Source organism: Pleurodeles waltl, chromosome 4_1 (assembly GCF_031143425.1).
Source record: "Pleurodeles waltl isolate 20211129_DDA chromosome 4_1, aPleWal1.hap1.20221129, whole genome shotgun sequence".
Classification (NCBI taxonomy): Eukaryota; Metazoa; Chordata; class Amphibia; order Caudata; family Salamandridae; genus Pleurodeles; species Pleurodeles waltl.
In genome coordinates this window covers 433,661,121-433,675,503 of record NC_090442.1, presented here as the reverse complement: position 1 = coordinate 433,675,503, position 14,383 = coordinate 433,661,121, and the positions used below count along the sequence as shown (strand labels likewise).

The 14,383-nt window shown below is 37.6% G+C and overlaps 1 protein-coding gene across 12 annotated transcripts in view; it reads left to right on the top strand.

Annotated features, from left to right (window-relative positions):
- The window catches only part of CACNA2D1 (calcium voltage-gated channel auxiliary subunit alpha2delta 1), a 1,459,114-nt gene that overhangs the window by 926,282 nt on the left and 518,449 nt on the right, over positions 1-14,383 (top strand). For all 12 annotated transcript variants that reach the window (XM_069228696.1, XM_069228697.1, XM_069228694.1 and 9 more), the window contains exons 8-10: positions 2,909-2,978; positions 6,880-6,930; positions 13,541-13,640. In XM_069228696.1, coding sequence (XP_069084797.1) covers positions 2,909-2,978; positions 6,880-6,930; positions 13,541-13,640 — 221 coding nt within the window. The remainder of the gene's footprint in view (positions 1-2,908; positions 2,979-6,879; positions 6,931-13,540; positions 13,641-14,383) is intronic.

The window sequence follows — 14,383 nt, the reverse complement described above, 5'->3', positions numbered from 1 at the left end:
AATACCATTTAAGAAAATTCAAACATAACTCCCACCTTCAGGAAAAGTGCACTTGAAGCCAAGCGGTGGTAACCCTGTACACATACAATATATTTACAGTGCTCTGAGTATTGATATTCCATACTTCAAAGTGGCAATGTGATGGGCTGCTGAATGCAGGCCACACACAGGTTAACACAGAACCATAATTTAAGCCCCTGAAGCCCCTGTAGCACATGGTGGTCCCCAGGCCTCCAGAAGGCCGTCAACCCTTTAGCGTGCCCTAATCAACCCAAGGTCAGTTAATATCTGTGAAAAATTGGAGGCACAGGGAGTCCTCATCACATTCGACCCAGGGACTCATCATTTTGCATTATGCAAATGGGATAATAGGTTGTAGTTGGGGAGACAAAAAGGATAGGATTCGAACAAACGTAGAATTTCAGAGACCTTTCAAGCACACCCCAAATGCCTTGTATTTAAAAACAAAACAAGGTACCAGAAACAGAATACCTGAGGGTACACAGTTACATCTAAAGATGTTGAAATACTACAGGTATCAAATACAAAATGACCCAATTAGTACGTAGTGTCAAGTGGTCAATGCTAACCATTGTTGATCTCAAGCTATGTGTATTAGAAAATATGCATCATCTTTACAAATACAGCTCTATTACCTTGTCTTGAAGGAGATACAAGCAGAAGCCCCTTTTTGTAATATGTGTAAAAGTTTACAGTGTGGTCTGAAGAGTGGCGTGTCCATGGGACCCCATCTCCAGGGACACTGACTTGTTACCTCCCAGAAGTGAGCAGCCATGTTCAGCGGGAGTTGTCATGGACTAGTTCTGGGCAGTGAACCGAAAGTTAACCGAAGTCCACTCTGAGCATGGTCAAAGGCCAAGCATGGCCGGGGCTTGTTTGCCAGTGGGAGTGGGGATGTTGGCCGCATGCCAGGCCCTATGTCCAACCCCCCACCATGTATGTCCAAAGGCTGTGTGCTGCAAGTAATGGGCTAGTTAGTCATATTGATAATATCTTATTCATGTTAAAAAAAAAACTAAAAATGTATTGAAAAAGAAACAAAGGTTAAAGTGATGTTACAGTTAGGCATGGTGATATTTTACAATTAAAATAAAAACCTTAGGAATTCACTGAACAAATCATAGGTTACAGTGATTTTATAGTTCGAAAATGCTATTCTAAACTCTGAGATTCACCAGTTATAATTAACTGAAGTAACTATAACTTGCACATTTTGTATGTACTATGATGTTACATATGACATCACCCATCACATGTTCATTGATAACATCACAGATGACATCCGAAATAATATAATTAATGATATCACTGCGCATGGCAAATGTGCAAGGTATAGTTACTTTTCAGTTGTTTCTTGAGTTTAAAATGGTATTATTAATAGACAGTTTCACCTACCTATAAGGTCACTTTATTCTTTGTTTTTCCCAGTGGATTTCTGAGTATCTTTTGAACGAAAACTAAGGTATTACCATGCTTAAATATAAAATCACTTTGACTTTTTTGCAATGAATTTCTAGAGTATATGTAAATATATATTGTGCCACTCACATTTCTTCTGTGGCCAATTATAATTATGATGTAGTCTAAATCTCAGCTGCTATCCCCATAAAAATAAATAAAAAAAATGCCTCCGGGGACAGTAAATATCTGTCTGCTTTTTTCCTCACCCCATTATCATATTATCTTACTTTTAGCTGTAGGCCTAGAAGGCACCCTCTATATGGATTAAGCTTGAAGGGGCAGCTCTTACAGTTGTGGCTGGGCAGAAGGCACAAAACCACGTCTATTGTATGCATGTCTGCTAAGTGTAGCTAATGCAATGGCTGTGAATCAATATAACGTTCAATAGCAATTAAACACATTTTGTGTGACTTAGGAGTTGGACGTTATTGATCGGATTTGCACTTTATTTGAAACTTCTTGAATCTCGTGAATTATTCATTTTCATCACAGTGATGTTTTCGAAATCCATTCAGTTTGTTTTCTTCAGTTAGCTACTGTAGTTTATGTGAGCATAATTTCAAGAAGTATCTTTATAAACAGGTTCTTATCGGTAAGATGACAGTTTTGCTGTGAAAACACTGAGGGCCAGATGTATTCTGGCCTTGCACTGTGCCAACGCCACATTAGCATACATTTTTTTACGCTAATGTGGCATTGGAAGGGGAAAAATGATGCCATATTTACAAAGCATTGTCCCACTTTGTAACACCTTCTGCCACATTATGCCTGCGCCAGGCATAATGTATGCAAGGGGGTCATTCCGGCACTAGGGGTGCCATCAAAATGGAGCAAAGGATTCTAGAAGATTCCTTTGCGCCATTGTTATCAGCAATTTTTAACGCCTGCTAGGTGCAGGCGTTACAAAGAGGCTCCCATTGATTACAATGGGCCTCTGGGTGCTTTGCAGGATTAGCGTCATCATATTTTATGCTAATCCTGAAAAGCGCTGGACTAGTGTAAAAAATTATGACACCCTAACCACCGTCATGGTGGTCCGTATTTTAAATACGGCGCTACCATGCTGGCATTAGGGGGGTGCTAAGGGGCATTAGAAAAGTGGTGCTTAACTATGTGCAGCAACACTTTTTATAAATCTGCCCCTAAATTTTACTGGAAATGTTGAGAGAAATTCTTAGAGTATTGTGTATTCAAATTCCCAATCAGTAAACAAGTAGATAGGTGCAGGAACATTGCACAATGTATGACTTTTCACATGTGTCCATAGGTCATTTTCTTTTTTTGCTATAATCTATCTTAATCTGTGGTGAACAACATTTCATGTGATTTGCTGCCCCCATCTTCCATTACATTTTGCTGGGGTGATTTTTTGTTTGTAATTTTCTTTATTCATACATGTTGATTAAACAGTGTTCTTTCCTTGTAGCATCCCCGTGGGTCGATAAAAGCAGAAGTCTCAACAAGATTGATTTGTATGATGTGCGGAGAAGACCTTGGTAAGGGACTGTACGCTATTCATTGTGCACACTGCACAATTTGTGTTTAACAAGACCAGGTCTCTTACAATGTATCATGTGGTATATGAAACAAGGTAGAAGTGGTGAGATCACACTGGGGTGACCACCTCTCCTCAGGTCATTACAAACACCGTTTCCTGTCCTGGACTTTTGTGTGTGACAGCCTAATACACTCTGAGTGTTGCCGACATTTTTTGCTTCTTTGAGCTAATCAAAACAACACAAATGAAATCAGTGATTTGCAGGTCAGGAGTGAAGGACCGTAGACCAAATGCATAATGGCCTGGAGTGGGGTAGTCACTCAGCATGACGCTGTTACTTTCACTGTAATGCGTGACCTCAAAAGAGAAACGGTCTCGAAGCAGAAACAAGAACCATCACTGCGCTCAGCACTCAAAGACAGCAAAGGGTAAAAGAGAAATAACAAAAATTACACTGATGTAAAAATTAAAGAGATGAGAGTGATGTAAGAAGCATTTGAGTTTAGGTTTTATAGCACAAAAGCCCAAGGTTTAGCAAGCAGAAACATACAGAGCAAGAGTGGGGGGCTGAGCAGACAAGGGAATTTTATAGGTAAAAATATTGAACGAGTTGCGTCCAGAAATGAGAGTGTTGGATATTTCTCACGTTGTACAGAAGCTGAACAGATAAAAAGTGAACAGTTACATCTAGTTGTAGAAGTGAATATAGATATGAGTACACATACTCTTACCTTTGTTAATTAAGTCCTACAATTTCAGGTTTACTGATTGGAAAAGATAGAAACATTCTTCAGAAAATTCTTAGGAAATTCTTCTTGTACTGATTTCCTGTAATATAAACAGGTCCACTTGAATTATATGACTTTGCAGCCACAGCACCTTTTGCATACTTATGGATTTGCCACATATGCCACCATCTTCAACGTGATCTGTAGATTTTAACATAAAAAATGGTTTCTATCAAAAACAGATCAAAAGTTACTAACAATGCAGCAATACATCTTACCATAGCGTGCAAGGCACATCACAAAGATTGACCGATTGACTTTTTGTGGCTTATTGCTGTATTTGATATTCCTCTGCCATGTAATTCAAGTGAGTCTGAATATAAATAATTCCAATTTGGACCGAAATACCTATATACTTCAAAATGAAATAAATTAATTTTCTTTCACCTATATCCAGGAAATAATGCTAAATGGACTGAAATCATTTAATAATATGTGTCCCATTCTTTCTCAAACTTCACATAAGCCACATTCATTAGTATTGCAATTTAGGGCCCAATTTAGAGTTTGGCAGATGGGTTACTGTGTCACAAACATGACAGATATGTTGTCTGCTGTATTACGATGTCCATTGAACATACTGGATTTGTAATACGGCAGACAGGATATCTGTTGGGCTTGTGACAAAGTAACCTCATCCGCCAAACTGCAGATGAGGCCTTGAATCTTCTTTATAGAGAAATTAATACTTATGTCTAACACAAGCTCCTTTCAGTCTTTGCTTTACATGAATTAGGCACACAAGCATGTTTCTATTTTCCCTCTCAGTTGCAGTCCTGTTTTTTCCAAACTACTACCTTCACAATATTTAGTCTAGCTGAGCTAGCCTGTAATTTGAAAAACTCGTGCAGTGGGACAGAATAAAATGTCAAAATCATGCATGTGAATTAGTCTTCATGTTCTCTAAAACCAAGACTTGAATGCATTTTGACAAAATTGTAGCACATCTTATGTGCTTTGTTATGTGTATCTAAAGCTTTGAAGTGCACATGATGGAAAAACTCTTAAATCATCCATGTGAATGTGATTCATGAGAAAGTGGATTATTAGTTAGGGTGGATAGTTTCTGTTAGTTCCAGCAATGGTTTCAGTAATTTAAACATGGGTGCAAACTATGTTTGCTATAGCACACAGCAGAAAGGCTTAACTTAACAAAATATTTAAAGAATTTACAAGTAGCAAAACGACTAAAAAGTAAAAAATCACAACATTAAAATGCCTCTCCAATGTACAAAAATAAAGAAAAATGTAATGAACAAAATGACACAAATCCAATAAGGTGATCCAAAGATATGACAATTGTAAATATTAAATAAAAATAGCACCAACAATTGTTAAGCCCAATCACAGTCATGTGGTTGTGCTTGACTGGAGCACATTGGCAAGGTCCTTGTGAAGCCACTGACTTTTGTCAGGAAAGCCAGAGCTTAAGAAATTCAAAATTCTTGCCCAAAGAAGATCCCTTGCCCACCATATAATTTTGGCACCTTCTCCCAGTGAAGCGTTCTACCTTCTGACCTAATCAATTATTTGGAGCTCAGATTTCTTCATTGGAGCAAAGATGAATGCTATAGCCAAGCAGGGCTCTTTAAGGCCAAAAAAACTCTCTCTGCCACAAGACACTGAAATTAATTTGCAGGTGTTGAAAACTCAGAAGCAGAGCAATCTGCAAATTTGGCCTAGTTGCAGCACACCTTTGTTGGATTCATTTAGCAGGTTAGTCACGGTCCTCTAGAGAAAATTGGAGGCAATACGTTTTTTATGATCTCGTTTTTTAGGATGTTAGGAGAAGTACCCTTTGATACAGTGATGAATCGCAGGCCCTCAAAGACAGCACTTGGCTGTCAAGCCTGACTCCAGCATAAGCCATCAGCAGCGTCCAGGGAAGGTCCAGTGAAACTGGCCTAAAAGGATCATCAGCAAGTGGGGCTTTTTGCAGCTTTTTATAGCCATGTAGTTTAACAGGCTGGCAGTCCACTGACCCTTGGAGTCCACTTCTTTGTCTTGGGAACACGTAGAAGCACCTCCAGTCCTTCAGGGTTCTACAGATGGTGCAGTCCTTCTATCTTCCAAAGGTCCAGTAGTCTTCTGAAGAGCATGCTCAGGGGCGCAGCATTTCCATTATAGAACATAAGCAGTCACTTTCAGATTCTCAATAACAAAATTACTGACATACTTTAACAACAGACCTGTCTCTTTTCAAGACAGATTTTCTTATTTCAGATTTGCTAACATTCCTTTTGTTTTGTGTTGTGGCAATCTGGCCTATTCAATACACACCAAGGAAACTAAATATTAAATGAATTAAGTTAAATTATATCTAAATAGTTAAGCCATGCTAGTCCTACCCCAATGGGTTGACTAGGAAGATATTTCAATTTTCCTTTTGTGTATGTTATTGACATATTTCCATTATTAGAATCCACTCCTTGCTCTAACAATATGTCTAATCTTTTTGTTTCATTGCTGCTTTTTTATCTGCCAACTTGCCCCTTCCCATTTTTGCAGATGCACAAACAACTAAATGTTTCAAAGACACTCCTAATTTGTGTTTTTATCACCACTTCTGTTCCCTCCCTAAGTTATTGGTTGTTCTCCAGGAACAACGCATCACTAATATTTCTAAGACGGTTATTATTTAATCATTTATACTGTGTTTATTTTCTGCTTGCTTCCTCTCCACCCCTAACACACGCTATAGAAAACTGCACTCAGCTATGGCTGAAGGGAAAGAGGGAAACTCTATGAATTATTTGAAGTATAAGCATCATGAACTACACAGAACCTTGCTCTTGACATGATTTATAGAGAAGGTAGTTGGTTATTGGACGTGGCGAAAATATGCAATCGTTATGTCAACCAGCTATGATTGAATAAATTGGAACTATGATGTATAAATTGCTTATCTTAGTCTCTCTATTATCCACCGATGGCAACATATTTGAAAGGTACCACATCCACATAAGGTCATAAATGGGAAACAGAGTTCCCATCTACAATTGCATAAAGTATAGTGAATTGTGAAAATTGTATTGTATATTTCGACTTCTACTTTGTTCATGCTTTCAGATAGCGCTGCTTAACTGCATGCTCTTTTCACTTTTATTTTAGGTATATTCAAGGAGCTGCATCACCCAAAGACATGCTGATATTGGTGGACGTGTAAGTGCTGAAAATCTGATACTATATTTAGGGATATTTTTCATGGGTGAAACTCAGAATGAAGAAATTGTACATGGACCGCATTTATAAGAGGGTCACTGGGCATGGTAGAAATTTGTATCTCTCTGTGACAATCATAAGCAAGTTGTACATTTTGTAACTTTCAAGATAGATTCAGCATTGTGCAGTATCAAAGAGCTTTACTTTATAATCCTAGGAGTCTAAATAAGTATGCAAACCGTAGAAGGTGAGCCATCTCAGCTTCAAATGGAAACATTATAGCCTTGTTTATAACTTCATTATTATAGTCAGTATGTGTTTAGTAAAGAGAAAAAGGATCATGAGTAAATACAGTCAGTTAAATAATTTGACATGCCAACATTCTCACCTTATGCCACTTGTTTTGTTAGACATCAAAATCCATTTTGTGTTGTGAAGTAGGTTGCTGTTTGATTTCTATGCCATGTATGCACCATTTCAAGCAATAGATTTAAACACCTTTATATCCTTGAAGACCCCTATGCTGCATATAGAATTATATTTTCAGCAGACTTGAGAGACTGTAATCAGTTGATGTGTCATAGTTCAGCTTGTCATTCCTCTCGAACATCATAGCATGCATTTGATGACACACTCATCATAGGAATGTGGTTGCAACATTTATGTTGCCAGTGATTCTTTAATACTATTTGCATTACAAATGCTGCGATCTACAAGCATTCTAGCACAAGACCCACATTAACAAAATCATGATAGATTTAAAATAAACATTCTTCCCCAAGCCATCTGATATCTCATTATGTATGCAATATTTGTAAAAGAATTAATTTAAAAACAAAATGCAAGGGACAGAAACAGACACCCACTGTTCCTATAATTACCTGTTGATAGGTGATTTCTTCAAAAACAAAGTGGAGGATATATATTTTAAACTAAACATTAGTGGCAGAAACTGCTCCTCATGTTCAGATGTCACCACAATACAGAGGAATTATTCCTTTGTTGAATTTCCTCCACTTACAAAAGTCAAGGTTATGGAGCTTGTAGCCCAAACAAAGTCAGAAGCATCAATGGATCCATGTTCTCCAATTATAGTCCAGGAACTTGCAGGAATAGTTGTTCCTCCCTTAACTGTGCTACTGAATTCTATAATGGATTCTGATAACTTCCCCATGGATTCGAAGAAGGCTTCTATGATCCTACTACTGAAAAGACCTACACTAGACCCTAAGGCTTATTGCTGTATTTGGTATTCCTCTGCCATGTAATTCAATTGGGACTGAATATAAATAAATCAAATTTGGACCGAAATACCTATATACTTCAAAATGAAACAAATTAAGTTTCGTTCAACTATGTCCAGGAAATAATGCTAAGTGGACTGGAATCACTTAATAATATGTGTCTCATTCTTTCTCAAACTTCACAAAAGCCACATTCATTAGTATTGCAATTTAGGGCCTGATTTAGAGTTTGGCAGATGGGTTACTGCGTCGCAAACATGACAGATATGTTGTCTGCTGCGTTACTATGCCCAATGGACATAATGCATTTGTAATACGGCAGACAGGATATCTGTTGGATTTGAGACAAAGTAGCCTCATCTGCCTAACTCTAAATGAAGCCTTAAATCTTCTTTATAGACAAATTAATACTCAAGTCTAACACAAGCCCCCTTCGGTCTTTGCTTTACATTAATTAGGCACACAAGCATGATTCTATTTTTCCTCTCATTTGCAGTCCCCTTTTTTCCAAACTACTACCTTCACAATATTTAGAACAGCTGTGCTATCCTGTAATTTGAAAAACTCCCACAGTGAGACAGAATAAAATGTCAAAATCATGCATGTCAATTAGTCTTCATGTTCTCTAAAACCAAGACTTGAATGCATTTTGACAGAATTGTGACACATCTCATAGACCTATATCACGAGTACGTTTCCCGGCGAATATATTTGAGAAACATATGAACAGCTCACTTTCTAAATACCTTCCTTAGATTGAGCACAATTTGGATTTAGACCACATTATAGTACTGAGTCAGCCTTTATAGTAGCAACTGATGAGCTGAGAAACAGTCTTGATAAAGGTCGAAAGGCGGGGATGATGCTGCTGGATCTATCAGCAGCCTTCAATACTATAGATTATGTGATTTTGTTGGACTCTTTGACGACAATTAGAATCTAAGGATTGGCCCTTGAACTATTTTGTTCTTTTGTCTCTGATAGAGAGCAAGCATTTGTCCTGGGAGATGTTATATACAAATCTTTTTCGCTACTGTGTGGTGTTTCCCAAGGCTCTTCATTAAGTCCCACACTTTAATATTTTTATGGCTGCACTGACTGTGTTGATTTTCCCCTTTGGCTTCATTCCGGTGGCCTACGCTGAGGACACACAACTCCTTGTGTCAAATTTGAATGATGTTGATGAGACTGCACACTCTTTTAATAATTGCTTAGCTGCTAATTTAGGTCGGATGAATAACAGCAGTCTCATGCTGAACTCTGATAAAACTGAGCTGCTATTTCTTGGTAATGATACTACATTTTAGAATCAATCTTGGTGGCCACAATTGCTTGTCACTCTTTCTTCTCCAGTACCTTTGGTCAGAAAACTGGGGATATTATTTGATGCTAGTCTTTAATTTAATGCACAGGTTCATTAAACTCTCTTCTTTCTGTTAGTGTTTGCTTCAGGTTCTAAAAGAAGTTCTTACTTTCATACCAAATGATCTGCAAAAATCAGTTGTTAGTACATTAATTCTATCAAGATAAGATTATTACAGTGCCATTTATCTAGATATTCAACAGCGCTCCCTAATAAAACTTCAGAGTGTGCAATTTGCAGCAGCACAACTTTTAAAGAAAGTTTCTAAGTTTGAGTCAGTATCTGCGGCATTGCATGAGCTACACTGGCTTCCTGTAAGGAGAAGAACAGTTTTTTAAGCCTTATGTATAGCACATAAATCATTACATGGCAAAGGTCCAACCTAAGACATCTTACCTGGTATATTCCCAGGAGAACCCTGTGTTCAGCACATTCCAAGACTGTAGCATCACCAAATTCAGAAGAAGGTGCTGGGAAAGCAGGAGTTTTCTTCATCTTATCCCTCAACTGTGGAATAAGTTACTCTTTGAACTTAGAAGTCAGTCTAACCATCTCAGTTTTAGGAAGCTTCTTAAAACATGGCTGTTTTCTTATTCCTTATAAATAAATATAGGTTGCCTGCTGGTAACACAGTCAATCATCCTGCTTCTTTCTCTGTGTCTGCAAACATAGGGCCTTATTACGACCTTGGTGGTCTCATGACAGCCAGGTTCACGGTGATGGTCAGACCGCCGCCAATTTGGCAGTCCGACTGCCCATAATGACTGCAGCGGTAGTGCTGAGGTCAGACCGCCAGCACTGCAAACAGCACCGCCCTGGGGATTACGACCCCCCCTCTCCATCAGCGCTTTCATGGCGGTAACCCCGCCATGAAAAGGCTGGTAGAGACAGGGTGCAGTGTCCCCCTGGCAAGCCCTGTTGCAAAGTTCACTCTCTGATTTGCAGACAGTGAGTTTTGCGATGGGTACTGGTGCACCTTACACACTACAGCATTGCCGCCGGCCTTATTACGAGCCAGAGACAATGCCGCAGGCCATTTCCCGTTGACCCAGCGGGAAACTAATAATGGGGCCGACTGGGAGGTGGCTGCACTGGTGGCAACCTACTCATTGGGACTTCGGTGACAGGCTTTTCTGTCTGCCAAATCATAATGACCCCCTTAGTGCCAAGATGGTTTTCAGCATTCATCGGCTACATAAGAATTATCAATATGGATATCAATATCAGCCCTCACCTAGTGCTGTGATTGGTTTTAATTGTAAGAAAAATATTATTTTGCTCAATTATCTGATGTCCATGGTCTTGAAATGTGTCAGGCTCAGAGACTCTGTATGCAACTAAATCAAATATACTTAGCTCCAACTGAAAATAAGCAAAGGAGAAAGTAATTACACACGCTTCCCCCTTATGACAGACACAGAAGTAGGAGAGGTCATTATATCCATGGCAATTCACTCTTTACAATATTGAAAGATAACAAACAGCCAAGGCTTCCAGTTAATTGTCACAGGCTTTAAAGACAAGCTAGATATGTATTGCATTATCAGGGTTGTTTACCTATTCATAGAACAGTCCAATTTTCAACACATTGATTAACAGACACTTCCAAAGCACTTACCCCATTACTGTATTAATGTAATGGTACAAATGCCTCTATTGTAACTTAAATTCACACGAGAAACTAGATATCGTTATATTCAGTATTACAGGACTCTCCTCAGAACTAGGCATATATGGCCTCCATGATTAATCCAGTCAGTAATTAGTTATAAACATACTTTAAATATTCCTAATTTGTTACATGTTACTTCATATGTAACATGTACTGCATACTAAGCATTTGCATCATAGTTTCAATTTCAGCAACTGACACATTTTAAAATGCTTTGAATGCATAGAAGATTACATTTAGATGGTTATATTAGAAATGCATATAATTTTTGAGTTATTGCATTAGATCGCATCAAAGAGCAAGCATTCATATTTCTTAGAAGGGAAGAAACTAGTGGTGGTACAAATCAAGGTTAAGCAATAACATCATTGCTTCATGAAGCACACAAAAATCACCAACAATTAGCAAGGTCTGATTAGCCACATCTACAGAATTAACCCCCTTATATAAGTTACCATTCCATCCCCATATACTCCATAACTGTTGCTTGAACCAGCTATGAAATTTCCTTGCTCAATCCAACTACAAATGCAAACAAAATGAACATTGTTTGCCCAACACAATTAAAACTATATATAGCAACACAAATATGTAGAACAGGTGATCTCAGTCATTTTCAATAAACCGTCACAGAATGTCTCACTCCAAAAGGCAAGACAAATATTAGTTTAATAAGGCCAAACCCCAGGCTATCAAGCGTTTTACAAGTTATGGTCACAATTAAGGATGGTCACCACCATATGGGCAACTCTTAATTTATCTCCTGCTTATCTATCTCCTCCAGTTTAAATCTCACTTCATCTCTCACTAATATCACAACCCTTCTCATAGAATGTCTTATTTGCACTGTATCATTTTTAGTTAAATCCCATACATGAATTTTGTGAACACTCCTTTTTCTTTTCTGAAGAAATCATATTTCTTTATAATATTCTCATAATCATCTTTCTCAACCAAGGAAACCTGAGCACTAGCAAAATTATTTTTAAATCATGCTGATAGTACTACACTCCTCAAGCCTTATCATAAAATTGTTCACTTGTCTTCTCCATTTTCTATATCACAGATGTATTACCTCACTTTCTTTCCATACACAGACTCACAAAATGTGTCCTGCATCCACATTGATTCTCCTGTTTATCAACCCCAATATACATTTTGCTAAAAGAAAAATGTGTACTGCTACAGTACCAATAGCAGAATGTGATACTTTTTTCCATGTTCAATTTGTCACTTTCTGCACTCCTCAATCTTCACCAGTTTATCTTTTCTTCTCAGTATGTCCTATTTATTCCTTGCTTTTTAAGACACACTTTTCAAACTAATTGTTCTTCTCCCTCCTTTTGATGTCATTCAAATTCAAAATTAGCTCTTTGTTATATTTAATTAAGAAATCAGCAAAATGTAAGAATTAGGTACAGAAGATGATAGATTTCATTGTAGCGCCATGAGTATGTACGAAGAATCCTATGTATTAACTGAAGCATTTTATGCTTGAATGAATTCAGTCCACAAGAAGCTATTTAGACGTACATTTACAAAATCAGAGGGGTTACTCTAAATTGAGTCATCATGACTGTCTACAAGTTCCAAATACTCTAGAAGTACTTAAACAGACACGCAAGCTGTGTCCGTTGCTGCTTAAAATACTTGGACACATTTACTTACAAGGACCCCTTTTTAATTTTTATTTCATTTAATGCCACACATTATCCACTCAGCAGGGAGGAGATCAAGTAAATAATGATTTATCTTCCACCTTCATTCAAGATCTCAAGTTATGGAATTCAGCTAAACACCCTAACACCTTAGAAATCTTCAGTTTCAAGCAACAACTATTTGTTTGCAAAATAGTAATAACTACTTTAAAACTACAACCAAATAATCAAGTTTTTTTTCTTCTTTCACTTTGGTGAAAAACTGCAATGCAATAGTCTTTCAAATATTATATAGTAAATCCAAATACAATTTGTTTACAGAAGCAAACATGTTAATAATGCCCTAGTAGTTGCAAATTATGTCATGTAGCATCATTACCAAGACATGATTGCCTTGAAAACTAAAAATGATTTTCATCAAAGCTGAGAATGTGCTTTTCAGGAGAGGTCAGTGCTAAGAGTGAACAATAGTGAGATTCACATTCTTATGTGAACTGCATTTTCCTGTATGCAGATCTATGGGTTGTTTACCAGACATTAGACATTAACTGAGGTGGTTGCAAAATAGCCATGCATGTAGTGTTTCCTAATTTAATTTGTAATCGTGCGACATCCAATTGTTTAAGACTTCTTGACATTACTTATGGAATAATGTTATCTTCTTTTTTATAAGGAGTGGAAGCGTGAGTGGATTGACACTGAAGCTGATCAGAACATCTGTCTCTGAGATGCTAGAAACACTATCAGATGATGATTTTGTAAATGTGGCCTCAGTAAGTATCCTTTCTACTCAAGCGATTTCCTTTTCCCAAAAGTGTAACTAAGTTGATTATCTTTGTAGTCATAATTTGTTCAAATGTGTCAAATCTTTTCTTAGTTGAAATAACAAGGTTTGTACCTCATATGGATAAAACCTGGACCTATCTGTTGGTGCTTTGAGGCAGTGGGAAGGCTTTGGAATTGCAGAAGACCCAATTTTGCATCTGCAGTCAAGTCTTCACATGCATATGTTAAGAAAAAAGAAACTTGATATGTGGTGGTTGTGATAATGTGTTATGTCCTGATAAATGTTACAAAAAAGGATAAAGTGCTGAGTAAATTGTACAGGTTTACCATCACAGAGACAATGCAACAAACGCTTCGACCATTTCCCCATTGTTGGAAATGCTACTAGATGGTGCAAGGTCCTAAAATGCAGTCTAGATAAATAAAACATATCTTGCACTTTAGTGACAGTTGACGAATAGTGAGGGACAGCATTATCATAAAGGTCAATCATGTAACATACAACGGTGAATTTCATACATTCTCATGCTTCCCTTTCAGCCTCCCTGTGGTCCATCAATAGCATCTCCAACAATTTTTTTACTATAATAAAGTATGCTAAGAGGGTCATCCAAGTCAGCATTTAAATCCTCACCTTTCAACAACGTCTTCAAATGACCACACAATGTAATTCTGTGTCTATGCTCGAGGGCTAAACAATCTCTTATAACATCTTTAGTAAACCTTGTCC